Source organism: Apteryx rowi, unplaced genomic scaffold (genome assembly GCF_003343035.1).
Source record: "Apteryx rowi isolate R43461 unplaced genomic scaffold, aptRow1 scaffold_70, whole genome shotgun sequence".
Classification (NCBI taxonomy): Eukaryota; Metazoa; Chordata; class Aves; order Apterygiformes; family Apterygidae; genus Apteryx; species Apteryx rowi.
In genome coordinates, this window is record NW_020450983.1 from 1377633 (window position 1) to 1400056 (window position 22424).

The 22424-nt window shown below is 37.0% G+C and overlaps 1 protein-coding gene across 1 annotated transcript in view; it reads left to right on the plus strand.

Moving 5' to 3' along the window:
- Positions 1 to 2930: 2930 nt before the first annotated feature.
- The window catches only part of GRK7 (G protein-coupled receptor kinase 7), a 69089-nt gene continuing 49595 nt past the window's right edge, over positions 2931 to 22424 (plus strand). Inside the window, exons 1-3 of the mRNA XM_026087027.1 lie at positions 2931 to 3569; positions 4333 to 4770; positions 20224 to 20495. Coding sequence (XP_025942812.1) covers positions 2967 to 3569; positions 4333 to 4770; positions 20224 to 20495 — 1313 coding nt within the window. The 5' untranslated portion in view covers positions 2931 to 2966. The remainder of the gene's footprint in view (positions 3570 to 4332; positions 4771 to 20223; positions 20496 to 22424) is intronic.

Below are 22424 nucleotides of genomic sequence, written 5' to 3' on the forward strand. Positions count from 1 at the left end.
CTACTGACATGGGAAGAAAATGCGAGAGGACAACTTTAGTTTCTTTGTGGCTGTCAATAGCTGAGATTCTTCAATATGTACTGTTAATGTGATTAATACGTTGGTCTATATATATATAGTTTTGTTATAATGTTAATCTTCAAGTTTTGTACAAAATCTCCAGAACTAATATTACATGCTAAAATGTAGAACCACCTGCTAGTTTGCATAAGTTTCCCTAAAAAATCATAATTTTATTTTGTCTTATTTTTCTAAATCCTTTGGTTAGATAACCTTAGTTTATTATAAGGGCTATATATTTTAGTTTTGGGAAAAAATATTTGCGTGCTCTATCAGGAATTTGAATCTGTGTCGTATCCCAACTGGATACCCTAACAATTAAATTTCAGATTCATTATCTCTGGCTTCATTAATTTGTACAAGCAAGCAGCTTTACTGAGAGAGAACATAAGAGAAATACATTTTTGAGTATCTTGTTGACCAGTAGTTAGAGATGGAATGTAGGGGAATGATTTTAAAGTCTTTGCATATTATTTCTCTGATTTGGAGAACACTAGCTTAAATCCCGTTTTTGCAATGAGCTCTGCACAGAGCAGATACAATACCTGTGCCAGAGAAACTTTCTTGTGCTCCAAATCGTACTCTTCCCTTCCTCGTATCCCATTCACCTAGTTCTTAATAAATGCCTTCTCTTAGTACCGAATTTGTTCAGGTCCTATATATGCAAAATCAGTCAGTTTTGCTTCTCACCCAAACACACTGTTTTATGGGAAGGCAACATTAATTTAAATAGCTGTTATCAGCCAATAGATTAATGCTGATCTATTCTTTTCTACTCTAATAAATGCTGGGCAAATTTGGGTAATTTGGCAAAAGTAGCTAGAGTCGTCCCTGAAAAGTGACTTGAGTAATGAATCTGTTTCCAAATATCTTGTTGCTTTCTTTTTCTTTTTTTTTTTTTGAAGTTGTCTTCTTTTAGAGAAGGTTCGTGTTCTGTAGAAATCAGGAAAGACTCTAATCATGAGGACAAAATGATTTTTCAAGTTGTGGATTGTCTTTCTTGCACAAGTACCATAAAAATTAGGTATTTTCTTGATTTGTTTAGACATGACAGCATCAATAGTTTAGGTACTATTAGGTACAGGCTTGAGTTCACTCTTGGGGCTCCAACTACCAGCCATTCATAGTGTTAAACTCTGAATTTGAACTACGGTGACATTTTTGCTAAAGGCAAGAAAGACTGATGAATTTTAGGACCTGAAATTAAAGCTTTCGTTACCTCCTTTCTTGCCTTTCTGTTCTCAGGATGTAATTGGAATATGCTGCTGCTGCTGTGGGCATCATTTTCCAAGAAAGCTGAATTCAACAGTTCTTCCTTGGACTTTTTTTTCAAATTTCTTTACTCTGCTGGCTGTGTTATTTAGCCATTTCTGTAACCTCTTCTGCCCCATGCTTGCATTCACCTGGCAGAATTAGCAATTACTACAGCAGGCATGACTTCCAAATACTCTGCTTTACAGACAAGTACACCACATTTTGCACATTGGCACTTTGCAATGGATCATCCTCTCAATCGCAGCTAGAAAAACACACCTATAATATAATTTTGTAGAGTATAAACATGAATTATATGTCAAACAGATTCAATGCAGACAGAGGATTAAGCATGTGAAAACGAAATACTGCATAGTGGTAGTGTAGTAGAGTTAACAAAAAGCAGCTAAGAAGGGCAGAGCACTTACTATAAGGAGTCTGAGCAGGGTCTGTTGTTACTCCTAGTATTTAGCGTTTGTTTCTCATGATTCGACTCTTCAACTTGCTCTGAATATAACAGTGAAAAAGAGAAAAGGAAACTCTTTGAGCAGCTTGACCCTGTTGCTACTGGAAAAAACATGGAACTGCTTTTCCTGCCCCTGTGATACCTTCCTTATGTCAAAGAGTTTTTTAGCAGCCAAACCATGGTCTCACAGCAGAAGGGGGCTCAGCGTGGTAAGTCCCACACATGACTTTTATTCTTTTGGAAAAAAGTGGGGCACAGACTTCCTGCTAGGCAGCCAGTGCGTGAAGTCAGGTGGATTTTGGCTTCACTTGATTGTAATCGGCTTTGTCCCTTTGTTGATGCCACTTCAGGCATAGGCTGCTGCCACTTTCCTGTCCTGCCAGTCATTGTCATGATACAAGCTTAGTAGAGAAAATAAATTGAGACCACCGTGTCATATGGAACTGTCCTGGCAAGATTTGGCCAGTCATTTGAAGAATGTTTTCTTTTTTTGTGTGTGGGAGAGGAGATCAAAATTCTATTCTATTTTATATATAGGGATCGTTATTTTTAGAGCAGCCACAGTTCTTAGCGGATTGAGTGGTAATTAAAAACTCAACAACTCATGTTAGTCTACGTCAGCTTCTGTTTCAGGCATGGAAGATTTGTGATAAAAGCTTTTTATAAAAACAAATCCCAACTTATGTAATTCTTAGTACAGTGGTATTTGCTGTGTCATGAGCGAGGGAGCTAAGACGTTGTCCTCTAACTGGCCAGAGTGCCACTGAGTTTGGAGTGTGCGTGTATTACAAACAGGAATCTTAGCACATTCTCAGCAGCCAGGGACAGTGCATATAGAGGGTATTGGGGCCTGTTTGGAGAAACACTGGCCAAACTGCATTTCTTTGGTGCTGCTAGTGAGAAGGTTTGCCTAGGATGTCATCCCTCAGCTATAGATAGCGAACTCAAAGCTCCTTACAGAGAAACCTCTTACCAGTCACTTTCCAAAAATGGTGCATATACCTAAAGGTACTTAGTGAAAATCCTTAAGAGGTATTTAATGCAAAAGCAGTTAGTCTCTCTGGTGTGTTTCAGAAGCCCACACACACCACCAGCAGGGAGAAGTGCAGGGCAGCTGCAGCATAGCTCTTGGGCCAGTTTCTCATTTTGTCTCAGCTGGGCTCTGCCACCCCAAGAGCTTGCCAAGATGTGTGACATGGCGGGACTTGACAACCTGATTGCCAACACAGCCTACCTGCAGGCCAGGAAGAGTGGAGATGGAGACACCAAGGAGATGCAAAAGAGGCGTAAGAGCCTCTCACTGCCCAAGGTTGACCAGTGTAAAGACGCTAGACAGTCTGTTGTTGTGAATTATGAGAGCATCTGTGAGCAGCAGCCCATCGGCAAGAGATTGTTCAGAGACTTCTTAGAGACAGTGCCTGAACATTTGGTAGCTAGGGACTTCCTGGATGAGGTGTCAAACTGGGAGTTGGCAGAGGATAATATCAAGAGCAGTACCATGGAGAATATGATCACCAACTTTCTTAAGACAGGCTCCAAAAACTATCTGGGTTTCATGAGTTCTGATTTGGCCAGCAAGTGCCAGGCAGCCACTGAGAAGGATTATGAGAAGACTGTGCAGCTGGTCAAGGAGGAAACCAAACTCTTCCTCCAAGGCAAGCCCTTTCAGGACTTCCAGGCCAGCCCCTTCTATGACAAATTTCTCCAATGGAAAGTTTTTGAGAAGCAGCCCGTGACTGACAAATACTTCTATGAGTTCCGAGTTCTGGGCAAAGGTGGCTTTGGAGAGGTAAGAGCTGTACCTTTGAGGGTGCTGGTCATTCCTCCCCTTTCAAGACCGGCAGGTGGGTTTGCAAAGAGGAACTTGGCAATAAATTAAGAAATCATTTCAGTTTTGCAAAATGTGCTCCTTCAGGCTGTCCATTTCCCAGAAATTAGGCTGTTTGTCATCTATACGGTTGGATAGACTCCAGATGCCAGTTGGTGAAGAGCTTCTCTAAACATTTTATGTTCTGTGTCTGTGCTAGTAAAGAAACAGGACACAGGCTTGCATAACTATTCATATAGTTAATTATTAGCCTGCTTCTTCACACAGTTTTGGCCTGTTCTAGCTCATACCATCCCAGATAATTTCTAGGCACAGTTTAGGGAATAGCACAGATCAAGACTTGTTCCCCAAAACAGTATGAATGAGTCTTCCTTGTTTTGGGAGAGAAGATTGAGTTCAGCTATGCTGATGCAAGCTGTGTATGCCACTTACTCTCATGGCCTGAGAATGGGTCCACATTCATTTTATTTACTAATACAGATGTACTAATTAAATCCTCAAGAACTTTGTACAAGGCCCATAATGTACTAGTCCTGAACAAAACAGATCATATTTCTTTTTTGCTTATCTACTCTGCTAATATTCTCTGTCACGCCAGTTACCATGAGCAGCTACTAAAAGGCATCTGAGCTTTGCTAGTCCATACCTATTACTGCCCTTGATTTTCCACTCTGTATGTGTAAAATTACTTCCTTACCTTTCCTTGTGCATCTTCCTTCTCTAGGTTTGTGCCATCCAAGTGAAAACTACTGGCAAGATGTATGCCTGCAAGAAACTGGATAAGAAAAGATTGAAAAAGAAAGGTGGAGAGAAGATGGCACTACTGGAGAAAGAGATTCTGGAGAAGGTCAACAGCCCTTTCATAGTCACCCTAGCTTATGCCTATGAGAACAAAAGCCATCTGTGTCTTGTCATGAGCCTCATGAATGGAGGGGATCTTAAATATCACATCTACAATGTGGGAGAGAGAGGTTTGGAAATGAACAGGATCGTCTTTTATTCAGCTCAGATCACCTGTGGGATTCTGCATCTCCATTCCATCCAGATTGTGTACCGGGACATGAAGCCAGAAAATGTCCTTCTGGATGATCATGGTAACTGCAGACTGTCTGATCTTGGCTTGGCAGTGGAAGTCAAAGAGGGAAAAGCCATCACTCAGAGGGTGAGTACAAGTTGTTTGAACATGGGCGGTGGGAAGGGAAGCTGTTCTATTTCTAATGCATTATGAATCCAAGACTTAATTCCTCAGGATTTGTTCTTTGCTAAAGACCTTATGTGGTCATTTCATTCTAAGAGACAGGTGGTAAGAAGATTTGGTTAATTAACTCTTTGGATGCTATATGTAGTAAAACAACTTCTCTTCTTACAGAGAAATGCAAGAATCAAGTTGACCTGATTTTTCTCTTAAGATAAAATACCAATGAATGTAAGCATTTTAGAGACGCTGACACAAGAGACCTTGTGACTTGAGCTATAGTGCCTAGTCAGGGATTTAACAAATGAATTGTTTGTGTAACGAGTGGCAGTCAAAGGTATGGCTCCTTCTCTATTCAGTTTTTAATCCTAGAAGAATAAAATTTCTTCCAGGTTTCTCTAAGCAGTGGTACTGTTTGTATTGTAGGTGTTCATGGTCCTGCCCAATAAACAACAGTGAACATTCCTCCCCCTGCAAATTCATTCCTGAAAAAGTTTGCAGATGCAATGAGTTTGAAAATGCACATGCGTGTGTGTATGTGTAGGAGGAAAGAGAAGGATTGCCCACTGGTTTGGCCATGTGAATTACAATGTGCAGTACCTCAGCCCTGCCTGTGGTCGTCCCAGGCTGAGCCTGATTTGTGAGAGTGTCATAAGGTTTACACAAGAAAGATGTGTCATACAACTTAAATATGAAACAATTATTTATCCCAAGGTATCTGGAGCTTAAGGATGTGTATAATGAGTGAATGTTTCTGAAATACATGCAAGAATTTGAAGAAGTGGAACCAGCATTATAAATATCATAAAATTTCCCAAGTGTTTAAAGTTATTCTGTACAAACTAAGGATAAGAGAGAAGACCTGCCAGTAACCTTTTGCATCATGCTTGAAATAAGCACATCTTTTGATGTTGTTGTTTAAGTAGAAAAATACAGTAATTCGTATTTTGAACGTATGTTTTCTTCTGATAATTCAAAAAATTTCTACTATGATTGTTTTTAGTTTTCAATGAAAGAAAATATAGAAATTGATGCTTTATAAATAGGAAATAATTACAAAATGAGAATGCATTGTGTTTTAGATGAATATCATGAGAATATTGTTTCTGTGACGGTTAAGGCAGGTTTTTTAATAGAAATTATTTGAAATGGGAATATTGTTTTGTTCGTGAAGATGGCCTTTTGATCATTGAACACGTATATATCAGCTATAAACCTTACTGTATTTTGCAAATTATAGAAACATGCATTTTTTTGATGATCTGATCTGCTTCCTTAGTTATATTTTACTGTGGCAACAAACTTTGTGTATATGAACTATATGTTTCAGTTTTGAAATTATATTGACTGTGGTCTGAAAAATCATTTTGTGCAAAGGCAAGTTTTACTATTTCTAAATATGTAGGTTTTGATAGAAGGAAGACAGCAAGAAAGAGTGTATTTAGAAATGTCTAGCCAATTCTGTTTGTATTACTGAAAGCAGTAGTGGACAAGACAGAGTTCCTCCTTATGTTCTATGACAAAGTCATCAAGTTATTACAAGGTCTTTTTCTTCTTTTGTAGTTCATAGTTTTTAGTAACGGTATTCATCACTGTCTGAGCATAAACTGCAATGAATGTACTACATGTTTGTAGTATGTTATAAAGTATTTCTGTTAAAGGCAGTTCTGTTTTCTTATAGGAAATTGAAATAGGAGAGAGAAAAAGAATCTTTTCATTTTTTGTGTCATGAGGGAGTTAAATGAACAACAATTCCCAGCAAAACTTTGCATTTCTATAAACTGACCCTATTTGAGTCATTTGAAACCTACTAATAAAAAATACTATAGAAGGGCTAGGTATTACTATTATTTATTGTAATGTCATGCATAGGAAAATCTGAAAACACCTTTACAAAATTTGTTGCATTAAACCTCATAAGGTACCTATGTAATAAAATAAATATGGTGCTGTTAAATCAGTTTTTATTTACTAATCAGTTACATTGTGACTGTTAAAATTGCCAGAAAGTTTATATTGTAGCATGTCTTTTGAGTATGAGTACCAAACTGTCAATATTCTAAAATGTTGGGCAAAAATATTTGTATAGGCATAATTTTATTCACACAAAGAGATATGTGGCCCCAAGACAGATTTATTAAATGAAATGTCACCATTTATAAGGCAGTTTTAGAAGCTGAAGCAAAAAATACATTACTCCAGGCCAAATCTGTTTTTACTGTATACATGCCTTAAGTGCCTAACATCAAAAAGCTGTTTGCAGATTTTGGATGGTATGTCTGAACTGACGAAGTAAGGCTTACAATTTTCCATCACTAATTATAGGGAAACACCACTGATCTGTAATGTAAAAAACTTTTAATTTCAACCTATCTATCTATTTGCAGAGAATCATTTTATTTAGCTGGATGTTGTAATACATTCAGCTTTGTTCACATCTCCGCCATTTAAAAGTAGTTCTGACTTCAGGGCCTTGTTAACCACCTTTTATGACCTGGTGCTTCAATATCTTGCTTCAAGTACTGTTCCTTTGCGCTAAGTGAATAGAGTCTAACTATATTTCAGTCATATTCGCAAATTGTTCTACTGCCTCAAAGTAATTAGCTAATACCACAATTACCAAATGAAACCACGGTTTAGCTGGCTGGTACAGCTGTGGTATAAATACTGTCACTACAGGGCTACTGCCACAGTGATGAACGTCTTTTATTTTCTTCTGTTCAGATAAATCTTATTTAGCCAGTCTCACACGTCTTATGAAGAAAAATTAAGATAGTCTATTAGTCAAATAGAAAAGTAATATGCTTTTCTGCATCATATTTTAATAGTTTACTCACACTGAATGGATTTCCATAATGCAAGCTACCCTTGTTTTCAGTAAAGCGGTTTTTATGATGAAGTCCTATTCATTCTGAGTATGGATATCCTATTTTAGTCTCGTCTCTCACTCTTAAATAAACAAGCAGAATGGGGACATTTCTTAAATATAGCACTTTCCTCCAAATTGTTTTTTGCAGGTATGAACTAAATAGATGCTAAAAATAAAGTAAAATAGTAAGTCGTTTTCAACAACTATCTAAAACACCTTTCTCTCTGAGTGACTTAAGTTTTCCTTCCTGAGTATTAATATTTTCATAATATCTCTGGTTCTTTATTTGTTAAATGAATCTTCCAAAAAATTGGTGAAAAGAAATCCACATTTCTGTTGTAAATAAGCAAAATAAAATAGAAAACGATTCCATATTGTTTATATATCAGAGACACTCAAATAAATGAAGATACGACCTAATTTTCTTCTTTCTTGCTTTCTCTGAAAACTGACCAGTGACCTATGTGATTTCTATACTGCACATAGTATTTCTTATTATAATAAAGTGAATGCTACATTGACTGTATCTATTTGTTTTAGTAAGAAACTCGTGCAGGTTTTATTTAATTTTTTTCCCAAGATATAGAGAAGTAAAGTATTATTTTAGTAACTATATACTCCTATATCTTCTTCTCTGAATAGTTGTCTTTTACAACATTAACTTGGGGAAAAACAATAACGAATTTTTTTAAATATTTTTCTAGCACTAATCCCAATCCTGAAGAAAAAAGTGAGAGATTTTTTTCTGTAGGTTTTTATGTACTTAAAGAAATCAACCGGATTTTATAAAAATCCAAGTATCTAACATCTACTGAGTCTACAACAGTGAAGTACCCAGAGATTTTTTTTTTAGAAATCTTAAATACATACCTTTAACATAATCGTGTTCTTTAGTTTGTTCTAGATGTCTCAGAAAATGAATATACAACTGATTCTGTGAAATCAGGACTCAGCCAATCAAAGTTAATACTGTAACAGCAGCACACTGTAATTCTTTTCAAACTGTTTACCTTGGCTTTTTTTAATAAACAAGCAAAAAGTTCATTATTTGATGCAAGGTAGATATGTAAATTCACATGTATTTGCTTGCAATTTACCCAGATTTTCAGGAAGGCTTAATATTTACAGAACCTCCTAAAATGCCTTAATGATTATATACTTTTAAATCAGATGATTTATTTAGCTGTCTAAATATGGAGCAGACATCTGGTCTTAGGTACCTGCTTAGAAAATGTTCATCTCCATTTGTTTTGGCTGTAACTGTGCTGCTGTGAAAATGCCTCTTAATATATCATAGATGGTGAAACACAGTAACAGAGTATTTTGGCTGTGAGATAGCAAGATGTCTTTTTTTTTTCCTAGATATTATGAAGTAGAAACATTGTGATGACTTTCATCATTCCTTATGCAGTGTTAAATAGTTTGTAAAACATGGATTTATTTGCCTAATTTCTTTATTTCACTAGAGATTGCCAAAAAATACCCCCAGGATTTCCATGCATTCTGAAAACTTTGTACACCCGTCATGAGCGTATAAGCCATTAAAAGTAAATTTGTCCCAATTTCAAAGCATCAAAAAACGGCTAGCATCTTGTGTATAAATGCATACCACCCATACATCAGCCGGAGAATCTATAAATCCCTTTGCAAATCTTGTTACGTGATGAGATTATCACATGGCACGAGTGGCAGGCTAGCTAACGAGTTCCTGGTTTAGACGCCTTCAACTTTTGGTGAAAATTCTGTGAAACTGTAGTGTTTATGCACTGTTTGCCAGCCAAAGATTATTTTCTTTGTAGGAGGAAAGGTTTCTTGAAATTTATATGGGTGATTTTAATGTGATTTTATAGAGTAATGTATATTTATGCTGCAGAAGAAGTTTTGTACTGTTGATGATTTAGTATTTATGTAATTGAAGGGGAAGCGCTGGTCTCCTTTAAGTATTGTCACTACAGGTACTCTTTTTGAGGAATACTTGGATGCTCTACACCAAGTGTCTGTAATTACTATAAATCTCAGCTTATTTTGGAAAACATTAACCCTACTTTCAGAAAAAGAGTGCTCCTTAAGGTTTAGAGGGAGTGTGGTGGATACCCAGCTTTAGTTTTCTACCTCCTTTTCCCCTGCTAAAGCAGCAAGTGGAAACATCTGCTGGCTCTCCATGTCAATGTCAGCCATACTATTTTGAACCTGCCTAGGCAGTTGTAAATAATTGTAATACAGTAATAATTATAGAGTTTATGAAACTTTAATTTCACTACGGTGTGATGGTTTGTATTTTTGAAGTGCTACCTAGTTATAGGATGGAGAAATCACAAAAAAATTGAATTTAAAATACACAGGTTTGAAGAATGACAGTCATGGAAATAAAGTAGCAGAGGGCAATTAAAAATTACTTGCAGGGTATTTTTTTTTTAATGAAACAAATATGCATTGTTTGGCCTTCTGGCGATAAATACTTGTACATTCTATCTAGAACTATGTATATGCACACTTGGGCAGAATTTTTATTGACATCATTGGAAACGGACATAAACTATTTGCCAATGATAATGAAATTATTCAGGACTTCAGAAGATATCATGATTTTTAATACAAATGTCCCAGTAGCATCTTTTCTTATGTGTTGATTATACAGCATATAAAGCTGGGTTATATTTTTACATTACTGCTTTTTAAATGTTGGAATTTTTTTTGTCTCGTGTCACTGAAATAGGCAACAAGAAGCAATTGAGAGGCTTTGAAGATGGTTTTTGCATAGGTGAAATGTTAGATTTTTGTTTAGTTATGCACTCATTTGGCTATCGTTTGCAAACCATCAATGCGAGTGCAGTTCTGTAAACTTCTTAAGTTTTATCTGGTCTGAGAAACTGTAATGTACATAAGATGGGTATTAAGTGGGTTTTTTTTTCAATGTGAGCAAGGACATTAATTTAAGAACATGCTAACTGCTTATGACTGATTATAAAAATAGTTCTTTTTACATATGGCAGAAATAAGGAACCTTCATTCCCCATGCCAGGTTTCTCTGCTTGAACAGTTTGACCTGCCGTCCTTTTTCTCGAAGTCTCCACAGCTCTTCTCATTAGACACCTAGAAGTTTTTCTGTTGTATGGGAGTCAAATGCTGCTGCCTGTATCCAAATGAGTAATAATATTGAGTTTCCTGCGAATGGTTGTGAGAAAAGTGAGAAGGCTCTTCACAGTTCTGTTTAGCACCCTCACATCTTCAGAATATCCAAATGTAGGGCAGTCGATTCCATTTTACAGAGATCAATGCGGATTTGCCGTTTATTTCAGGAAGAGATTTCTGCCCTTATGGAGCAGAAGGGAGCAAAGATGGTTTGGTACCATCTTTCTGCCTTCTGCAGTTTTTGTGCTAAGCAGCTGTTGTATGTAAATTTTGAAGCACTTTTGTGCAGACACATGTGAGCCAGTGGGCTTAACTATTGAAATAATAACTGTGAAAAATAAACCTATGTAAACATATTTGGGTAGCATTCATAAAAGTACATTCATATCTTAAGAGGTTTCAGGCTTCTTCACAGTTTTCCTGTGCTGTGTTTTATATATTTGAAGGACATCATAATATTTTTATAGGAAAAACATGTTTTGGTTAAAATCTTATTCAAAATGTCCTTTTGCCCTCCTGTATATTTGTTTATTATAAGATTCTATTTCTTAGGAAAACATAAGGAAATCTATTTAGATGTTCCTGAAACTTGCAGCTTAATTTTAAGACAGTTGAGAAGCGGGGAGGAGGGTTCAGACTTGTGAAATAAAAAATAACTAAGCAAGCATTTGTACAGTTGACCTTTGGTCATCACTGCATTGCATTTCTATTGGATAATGTTCTGTAAAAAGCTATTCTTCCTTTGTGCTTTTAAAAATGACAGCCCTTCATTTGTTCACAATTAGAAGCAGCGTGACTGATGCTGCTACTTTACAGTTTCAAAACCAGCATTCAGCTTATGTATTTCTAAGTGCGACGTGTAAAATTGATTCAGTTTTACCAGCGCGACTTTGTTCTTAAAAATTTTGATAATGGCAAGTGGTATAAAGTGCCTCTTAATGATAGGTATTTTGTATTTTTTATCCCTGAATTATATACTTTACAAAATGAAAACCTTATCCACTATGAATGCCATGATCATGAAGAGTGAAGGGAACAGAGAGGATTTGGTGCCGTTTTTCTGCCTCCTACAGTTTTGGGGATGGCAGAAAGGATACAGGAGTAGTCTAAAATTACAAGAATACAGTGTGCCCCAACCAGCCACTTTGCTGCACAGGACAGGCCACCAACCAGACATGTTTTTTTCTGTCTGGAAAAAGCCATTGTGTCCCTTTAAGATGTAGCATCAAGGGTCTTTGCATGGCTTTTAAGCCTGTTCTTTATTCAGTCTAATCTAACAGTTACTAAATACTATAAAATGTTCTACTAAAAAGTAAGAAATAAGATACCTTATCAAGTTCATAGAGCTGGTCGAAAGTTTAATTAAGCTCTTTGAGGATGAAAAATGCTATGTAAGTGCTAAATACTACTATTTAGTCTCTTTGTCTTTTGAGGCTCATTATTATAGAAACCAAGACACATTCTGGAATGATCACTTTAAATAAATGGTCTAATGGGCCACTTGTTGATTCAGCATTGTCAAAAATGTGTATTTCATTGGGTAAGAAATGAAGTATTTGGCTGACTGTATTTCTTTGAACTGTCAATTTGACAGCTTTGGCTAGAAATAGTACTGCAGGAACTAGAAGCTACGGGATACATAGGAATGTTTTGTTTAATACTTCTGTACTGAACCAAAGATAAGATTCTACTTACGGTGATCAGTGGTGTCAGTTAACAAACATATAATGACATTTTTATGAAGACACAAAATACTGAAAATATAGACCCAAACAATTGAAAAACTGTGGACTTGGTTTTGCTTATTCAACTTCAAAATCTGCTAGTGGAAGGTAGTAGCAAGCAGGTTCAGAATAAGTGGAGGTGGTTCTTAACAGAATGTGGTGTTAAGCCGCGAGGCTCTTTCACAAAGGATGTTGGAGAGTCGAAGGATTTATCTGGGTTTAGGGGGAGAGTGGATGGTTCATTGCAGAGAACTTTGTTGTGGGGAACCATATTTATCTCTGGAAGTCCTTGACCTGCAAACATTTGAAGTCTAAAACAGTTTTAGAGATGTGTCATATATGCACGCTATGGTCTTGTACTTTTCCCTAAGCATCTGGTTTTGGCCAGCTTAGACAGTAAACTGGGCTAGGTGGGCCTTTGGTCTGATGCAGTACCCCTGTTCCTATGTGTAGAAGAGTTGTACTTCCAACATTAGTCCTAATCCCGAAAGATAACTTGGATGATATGCTGTGCATTTAAATAATAGTGACCATCCAGGCCTCATCGTCATTTCTGTTGCTGACCCTACAGAGGCTGTGCAGGCTACACTGGAGAGCCGTCGCCCGTCTCAGTGCACCTTGCGGTCCTGTTCCCTCAGTCGCACCTGCACTGAACATGGGATTTCGCACTGTCCTCTTTCTGAGCAAGCCTCTCGCACATTGTGCTATGACACTGTGCTGGCATTCATTATGAAGAGTTTCAGGAAGTGTATACTGAGCTAAGCACATGGAAATTTTTCTCCCTGAGGAATATTGCTTATGGAATATTCAACAGTCGTTAAATAATAAAGTCATAAGCATCTCTAAAGTGAAGCGTTATTATTCCCACATTATAGATGGGAAATAGTCAGGAGAAGTTAAAGAAGGGAAGAAACTTCCCACAAATTTAAAAGGAAGATTTTGTTACAGGAGGGCTAAAGAAACCCTGATAATTCCTAGATTGTGATTTTGTGGTTATGATTCTCTACCAAGTGTTCTGCATGTCCTGTATGGCGCCTTCCTCATAATGTCTGATTGTTTCGCTGTCTTTAAATGCGTATTTCTTCTGATGACACCTCCCTGAGGTAGGGAAGTTAGCCAGTTCTGCAATGGATATGGTGACAGACATAGTGATTTACACATGATCTCGCAGAAAATAAGCAGGTGGATGCTCTAGTCTCCAAGGTTACAGTTAGTGCCCAGTTACTGGACTGTTCTTCCTCACGGCATTTATCCCTTTAATTTCCATATAGTGTGAATCTAAACTGAAAAATATACTATACTGTGTCTATTTGTCTTCCCATGAGTGAGCACAGAGGCAGCCTCCTCTTGCTATAGCAAAAGTCACTTTCTCTCGCCTTTGTGTGACTTCTAATGGCAGCTTCAATGATTACTGATGTCCAAGCTTAAAACTGTAAAAAAAGATTGTGTATTTTTTACTACTCCTGTTACTGACTTTGATTCCCAGAGACAATTTTTATTTCCTTTTTTCTAATGGAGCAGAAATTTGTTGTGTCTCTTTTTTGCTTTTATCTGTTTTTTTTTTTTTTAAAGCAGCCACCTTTTCCTGTTGAAATTACGTCCCTATGTGAAAATGAAAAAAACTTCTGGTCTTGAGTTTTGTGTGAGCATGTGGATTCGGGAACTCCTAAGTTCCTGCACCAACACTGGCATTATCTTTTCCTGCGACTCTGGACAAGCCCCTTACTCTGTGTGTTCTTCTCTAATGAGCAGCCCATCCATTTATCTGAAAGGCTGAGAGCCTCACTTTTGCTAAGCATTTGCGACACGCTGAAATCTTTGGGTGCAACAGAGAACATTCCTCTTTGCTAATTAAATTTGATGTTATCTTCTTTTATAGAATAGTTGCTTATTCATTTGATCAGCTGATTTCTTACTACTCTCTGATCATTTGGTAGAGGAACTGTAATTCTGTGTCACTAATTTAAATTATGCTGCATTCCTCTTCATCGTGGCTCTTGGGAGAAGAAGGAAGATTGAGAAGTGAATGACGGAGGAAGATCAGTTGTTCTTCTGTACATCTAGGGCCTGTTAACTTGTGTGCAGAGAAAACTTTTCCATGCTCTGTTTCTGCATTCCTCCAGGGTCTATTAAGGCCATTGCCGAAGGAGCAGAGGAACAGCTGGGAAAGAGAACAAAGCAGTTGGTGGCACCCCTTGGAGGAAGGAAGGACTGAGCCCCAGGAAACAGCTGATAGAGCTAAACTCAGCTTGTTTTCTTCTCTGTTCAACAGTTCTTGTGCCATGGCAAACAAAAGATAGACATTCTGGTTTGCTTTACTGTTTAGTTTGTGATATCAATTGAGTGTGTTTTGCAGAGATCTGTGGGAAAAGGTAGAGAGATCTAAATCCCATTTCTCCCTGTTTGCCAGTATCTGTGCTGATGAAAACTGCAGACGGTTTTAGTTCTTTCTTCACTGTGTTTGTTAGAAGCTGAGATACCGTGTTGTTCAAGGTACTTTTCCCTTGTCAGGACAGTAATCTGAATAGGATGTGTGAATATAGTTAAAATTATGGGCTGCATTCTGCTGAAAGTTGTAGTAGCTTGCCAAGTACCTTTGACTGTACTGAGAACTGAGTGCACTTAATGCTTCTCAGGATCACATTTTGTATTATTAAAAGATTATAATTATGTGGCCTTTTAAAAATTTATACAGAATCCCATTTCAGAAAAGAAACATTTATATCCCTTCAGATGAATCATTTCTACTATGCCCTGTCAAACCACATTCAAAGCAACAATTCCACTTAACAGCAGTTCTTCACTAATGTATCCAGGGACAACATTTGGTCATTGTATTTTAGATGTTTATGGAAAAATTATATTTTGTGTTCCTCTTAAGATATGGAAGTTAAGGGAGAAATAGATCTTTTAAAACAGGTCAATTAAAATTTAATTAACTAAAATTAAACTAATTAACTAAAATTTAATTTATATTTTTATATTTTGAACAGCATATGCAAATAAGGCACCCTGCCCACCATCACGAAAGATAATATTAGATGAAGAACAATCAAAAAATGGCTACTGTTGCACTGACTGCATGCCAGAAAGCTGTGTGCCTCTGCAGTGGCTTATGGTTTCTGCCTTCTGTGGAAGTGTTGGGGTAATACAACATCCTGTGGCTCCTTTGCAATATTGTTTTTGTTGTGTCACATTATACACATATTACACATATTTTAATTACACATACTTAGGTGTCTCTGTAAGATCACTGGAGCAGTCGATGGCGTATATACAAATGGTTCCTAGTCTTATCAAGAATCCTGTGGGAAAGAAGAATGGAATATGCCTGGTCTTAGTCTCAGGCAAAACTAAGGCACATTCAAATCGTGTAGATGTGGTAGCCAGGGAATTCAGCTTTCTTGGCATGTTTTTATTTTGCCTGTTTCCATCACAAGAGTAAAATGTATCTATGTAAAATAAGATCTAGTGTAAAAAGTGCTATTCACTTAATACACAACTTCTGAATTTATTTATGAACTGTGTTGTGTAAAAACAATTCTACAAGGTCACTACAAATTAATGATTTAAGAATAATATTTCAGGTGAGGAAAAATGGCAGTAATCCATATTCAAAGGTTCCATACTGAGAGATGGTCAGATAATTCTGACTGAATTAAATATTCAATAACAGCCCATGGCAAATAGACTTCTCTTCAAAAACTATGCATTTATCTTTTTTTTGTGATAACTTTTAATTTCTTTGTTTCCTACCCTGTTTTCCCTTTTTATATTTTAATGTAATTTTTACAATATCTTTATGCACTCTTTGACCTGCTGAAAATAACTGAACTGGTTTCTCTGACTTTACTTTGGGAATCAGTGGATATGTTTTCCACCTAATACACTATTTTTTAGCCACTCAAACCCCATTACTACTATTGAGAGTTTTACAGTTTAAAAAACTYGTTTCAGTAGGCTGGGAATATGCTTCTGTCTTATCTGCCTAGGTAAACCTCTCCTGAGTCATCGAGGGTTTGTCTTTCGTGTTGCCATGGGATCTCTTTTCTCTGTTGAGAGATGGTCTCATTTTTGACGTATTGTTCTCCGTAATGACTAGTGCAGGGATGGTAGATTTCAGCTTCTCTCCAATGCCATCTACTCCCCAAGGATATAATTAAATCTTCACTTGAAAGACATATGTTCTACGAGTTCCAGTAGTTGAGTGGTTCTCCTTCCGTTATGTTCCCCGATAGGACCTTGCATCTTATTACTGCTTTCTTTTTTTGACTTTGCTGCTACTTAAATTTTAAATGCTTAATAGGCTTTATTATCTTTCTTTCCAAATAAAATATTTTGCCAAATTTCCAGATGGGTAGAAATAGTTGGGAAAGTCTAAAATTTAAGTTTTTTTCTTCCTATCTTCAAATTCCTGTTTTGATAAAAATGGCAGGGACATTTATGTGTTTCTTCCCCCTGCTTGTCAGATTAAACACTACAGTTGACTGCTTGTGAAATGCGATTTTTTTCCAATAGAAAATGGCAACATTTAAGTGTTTTTTGAGTGTCAGGAGTTGTAAGATTAAATTTAGATTCCTGTTTCTCAACCTGTTCCTTAATTCCAAATTGTAAGAAAGGTCCAGAACTGAGAGGGATTTCTTTTAAGTTTAGATGTCGTGAAATTTCATGAGAAAACCAGCTTTCTTCGAAAACCCTGAATTGGAATGGTTTGACATATCAGAAGAACAATGAATCTTTCAAGACTTCTCTCACATTGAGTTGGATCAGTTTAAAGACAGCTCAGAAGATTTCCATGCTACTAATTTAGAATTTTAAAATTTAATTTGGGTTCACACTCTAACTCCAGCCACAGTCTTTCACTTAAATCTGAAGGGAAGTATTTGTTGACCCACCTCTATTTTCTGGAAAACTGTTGTCATGCAGCTCTTTTCAGTCTGCATTTATGACCTTGCTTTCTCTGTTCTTGGGAAATGTAAGTACCGGGCCAGTGCAGAGTTTTCTGTAGGGTGTGACTTACTGAAGGTTGTGTGGGAAATGCATGTGAAATAGATTGAAGTTACTTGGCATCCATTTCTTTTGAAATGGTTTCTTCTATGAAACCGTTTCTTCTGTGGAAGAAAGAGCACAAGTGGAAGAAAAGAGGCATTCCTGGCGGGAGCTGCCTGAGGCACGGTCACGATCACAGGCTGCCGTTCTGACTTTGCCATGTCAGATTTATCCAGCATGATTCACTGCATAATGAGGCTAAATTGCAGCAAAGTAGCGTCTTATCAGGAATTGCATACTGTGCTGTCAGGGTACATTTTGATATGACTCATCAGTTTTTCAAGATATTAGTGCCCTAAATTAGCTTCATCTTCCGCCTCAGTAAAACTAAGAATGTTTATTGCTTCCCAGAAGGGAAAAAAAGAGACAAAGAGAAAATACTCCAGAAGCGTTTTTAGTGTCTATGGTCACTAATCCAGAAGGAGCTCTGTGTTCATCCTTTTGTACCAGACTATCTCTACTGCTTTCAACCCCTCCTCTCTCTTTCTGGTTTCAGGATCTTCTGCGGCCAGATGGATCTGAGTTCAGGGGTCCACACCTGAACGCTTGTCTCCCTTTCTGAATGGACAAGTAGTCATAATAAAAATTTAATACCATCAGGCTATCCCTCAATAGTAACTTCTCGGATAAATTCAGTGCAAACCGTACAAATTAGCTGAGGAATGATGTCAGCTGCTGTCATGCCCCGTGTGGCTTCCCGGCACTGAGGAGCTTCTGTGGCTTTGGTGAGGGAGGAGAGTTCACTTCAAACCTTTCTTTTGTTGTCGAGCTGGCTGATATCTTTGTTCTTCTCATCTCATTTATTTTTCAGCCAAATGGATAGCTTGGCTCTATATCCCTAAAAGTAAAAAATTACAAAAAGGGAAAACAAAGTGGATTTAATTTTCTGCCTGTCTTTTACAAACAGATATTTAGGCTTATATTGTAATTGATGTTAACATGTTGCCTTGTGCACCCGTTGTTTACAGTAGAGTGTATGGCATGAGCTGAAGTTTATAGGAAGACCTGACTCTGAAATATTGTGCCTAAAGTTGCAAAAGTTATATGAGTTACCCCAACCCATAAACTAAAAATCATCTGTTGAGCTGTGCTTTTAACAAATATAATTTCCCCATATAAACTCTAGTTTTAGTTACCCTTTTCTGCCTCCATTTTCCTTCAAAGTGAATCTCTTAGCCACTAATTGTGTTCTGGTAGTGATAGTGATGACCATCTTGAATAACTTTTGGGATTTTGCAGAAACGTCCTGTTTTCCTTTAAAATAGTAATACTAGTAATTCATCAGTTCCAATATTTCAGGAAGGAATAAAAAAAGGTTCAAGTAACTTCTGACATAGTCATCACTGTTAGCTAAATCTGGTAGATATATAAGATAGGATAAAATACAGTATCAGGTATGACAGGAAGTATTGAGTCAGTGGAGGAAAGGTTGTTTTGACTGAAATCTCACACCATCAGTAATGTAACAGTGCAACAAAAAATGTATAGAGAGGTTGAACTCCTCTCTTTCCTCCCAGATAAATCAGCTTACCAGAGAGGCAGCAGAAGCTGTCTTGGATACTGTGTAGTCTGTCCTCCAGCTGGGAATGGTCCAGGCCTGGTCTTGGGAGGAAACGGACAAATTCCCCTCTCCGAAAATGGTCTGTTCTCCTAGAGAGGGTCATTTTGTCCTATACTTAGTATTATTTGTTATTCAGAAAGCTTTGTTTTAGGTAGGAAGAGTTAGCTCCATGGTTCTTTTACCTAACTGCATGTACAGGATGGCACCGTGAAGTTCTCTTGCTGCTGCATTGGCTTTAGGGAGTTACATGGTGACAGGAGGGTACATATCTGCACTCTTTCAGATTTCTTTTTGAAATACAAAAAGATCCTAAATATAATTTCTTGTTTTATGAACACTAAAATATAAGGACATTTTAAAAGATTTGTTTAGAAGACTGAGAGCTGTAGGCAAAGAGCTTGCTTTGCTTTTAACTATTGTTGTGAAGAAATAACCAATTTACTAATTATGATTTTCACTGGTTTACTTCCTTACAATGGTTTTAAAGAGTTTTCCTTGGCCCTTGAAGGTAATAGTTCCTTCCAGAAACCAGCAGGGAGTGCGGGTGAGAACTTCCTAATGCGGCTCAGCTACCAGCATGATGAGAACTTTCTCCATTGGCAGCAAAACCCTCTGTTGGACCAGAGTTCTAACCCGCTGGCAGGGGAGGGAATGGATGGCTGTGTGTCTCATTTTTGTCTTTTTTTTTTTTTAACTGTTCTTTTTTCAAAGTGATTACTGGTTGTGTTTAGAAGACAAAACTAACAATAATATCTTTAACACAAAGGAAAAATTCTAATGCGAAAGAAGAAAAGAAAGATAAAGATAAATTTAAAAGGAAATAATTTTTAGGCAGAAATTGCCCAGATATTTCACCTTTGAAGAACATATTTAAAACAGTTTTTCCAAATGCTGTTTAAAGACAGAAATAGTCCGTGTGCTAAAACATATTGCACAGATACACGTGTATGTTATGGAGAGTTTCTAGATATAAAATATAACAATTGTATTACTAATATTTTTGATGAACTGTAAACTAGTCTGTTTAATTGTATGCATTTCATTATTAACTTTGCATAGTAAATCTGTTTGTATGTTTGCAATAGGCTGGGACGAATGGTTATATGGCTCCTGAAATCCTGAAGGAAGAAAATTACAGCTATCCTGTGGACTGGTTTGCTATGGGATGTAGTATTTATGAGATGGTTGCTGGGCGAACACCATTCAAGGATTTCAAAGAAAAGGTCGGTAAGGGTGAGATTAAAAGAAGAACTCTAGAAGATGAGGTGAAATTTGAACATGCCAACTTCACAGAGGAAGCAAAAGATATTTGCCGACTGCTGTTGGCTAAGAAAACAGAGGACCGTTTAGGAAGCAGGTATGCCTTACTTCCCAAGCTCACTAAAAGTCGGATTAATGCTGCAATAGTTGTTTTAAAAAGAAGGAGGTTAGATCTTGACTTTCTACATAGTACTGAGTCTTCTTTCACTTGCAGGAAGAGAGAAGTGGGAGTTTTTTGAGATCATACGGAAATAAGAAATGTTGTTGCAATAGTGCGATTGTCCATCCTCATCCCAGAACATTCATAGGAGTTCTTCTTTTGTTGTTTGGTGAGGTTAGACTCTATGCCTTCTGGGAGAAGGGAGCAGCCCATTTCTCTTGCATTTTCTTTCCTAAAGGTGAAGGATATTCAAGCTGATAACTACACCTTGGCTAATGCTGACTGAATGCAGAGTGCATGGTCTTTGGCTGAATCACTTACTAGCTAGAATGGTGCTGGCAGAAATTCAGATCTGCAGTATGGATTTTCTACCCTGCAGATATTTAACTTCCAGGGCTGCGTCACTGGCTTCTTACTGAAGAGACCTTAACCCCTCCCATTTGATAAAGTGCTTTCAAAAAATCTTGTAGAGGTCCCTGGTTTTTCTGACTCATCCCAGGGAGGAAAGGGAGGAAACAAAGAATATTGGACACATTCTTATGAAGCAAAACCTTTTTTGGGACATCAGTGGTGGCTTTGGGTTGGTGAAGACTGCTGGATATGTCCCTTACTTAGCAATTTCAAATAACTGTTAAATAATAAGAAAATTAGAAAGCTAAGTATTACAATATTTAATTTGTAGCATCTCTGATCCTTCTGACATACATGCATCATTTAGTGCATTTCTAATGAGAGAAATTGAAGATCTACTTTTGCAATGTGGACAAAATATAGAAAATATAACCAAAATATAATAAATGAATAGGAAATTGGTAGTAACTGTCTTTAGAATGCACCATCATTTTAATCATATATGAGTATATGTTTCAGATGCTTTTCCAGTCTAAAGGTGGAATAGGCACAGGGACTTAGCAGAAATGCACAGCTAATCTTCCAAATTTTTATTGCATGACAACATGGAACAGTCTTGCAAAATGTTAGTCATGCGCTTGCCTGATTAAGCAATTTTAATTAGAGGTAATATACCATTAATATCCATATTCTCATTATCATAGTGCTAAATGCAGACAACTAGTTTTTCTGCTTGATGAGTTTTCCCAACAATTCTGCAAGACTACAGAAAAAAAAATTTTTTTTTGAATAGCAGATAGATTATGTTTGATACCAAGTATATATTATTTTTAATACATTTTTAAATGTATTTGAAAATAAATTTAATCCAAAAACATTTAGAGCATTCTACCTTACAACTCAACATGCTTTACAAACATTTCGTCTTACAGCATTTGGTGAAATAAACAGACCTTAGAGTTGGGGAGATTGAAATTTAGAGGTTTTAAGTGACTTGCTCAAGTTCACTGAGTTAGTCTGAAGCAAAAACAGCAGTAGACTGTTAACTTACTGTAACTAGAGTCCCTTTGTCAGGCTACGATCATTCTGCCTGTTTACTGTTACATTGTGTCTCAGTAATGGGAGAAGTGTACACAGAAGTCTAATTGCACAGATATTTTCAATTTTCTGCTGTTTAAGGTATTCTGAAATACCGTTCCTCTGTACTTGTTGATGTTTATGCCTGGTGACATTTTGGGAGAAACTTGAGTAAGAATCTCACCTCTCTTCACTAAAATCTCACCCGTCCCACAAGCAGAACTACAGCTAGAACAACTTTAGTGTCAGCGACCTGACACTAGCGTGGGGAAAGCAGGGTATGTGTTATTGATAGACTATAATGCAAGGAATATAGTCCTGCCCTCTGATTCACACTATTTTTGAGGGGAAGATCATAGTGGAATTTATAACGAGCATGTCCTGTTTCTTGCCCTTACGTGCAGTACTTAGAAAAGGAAGAAGGCTGTATACCATGCC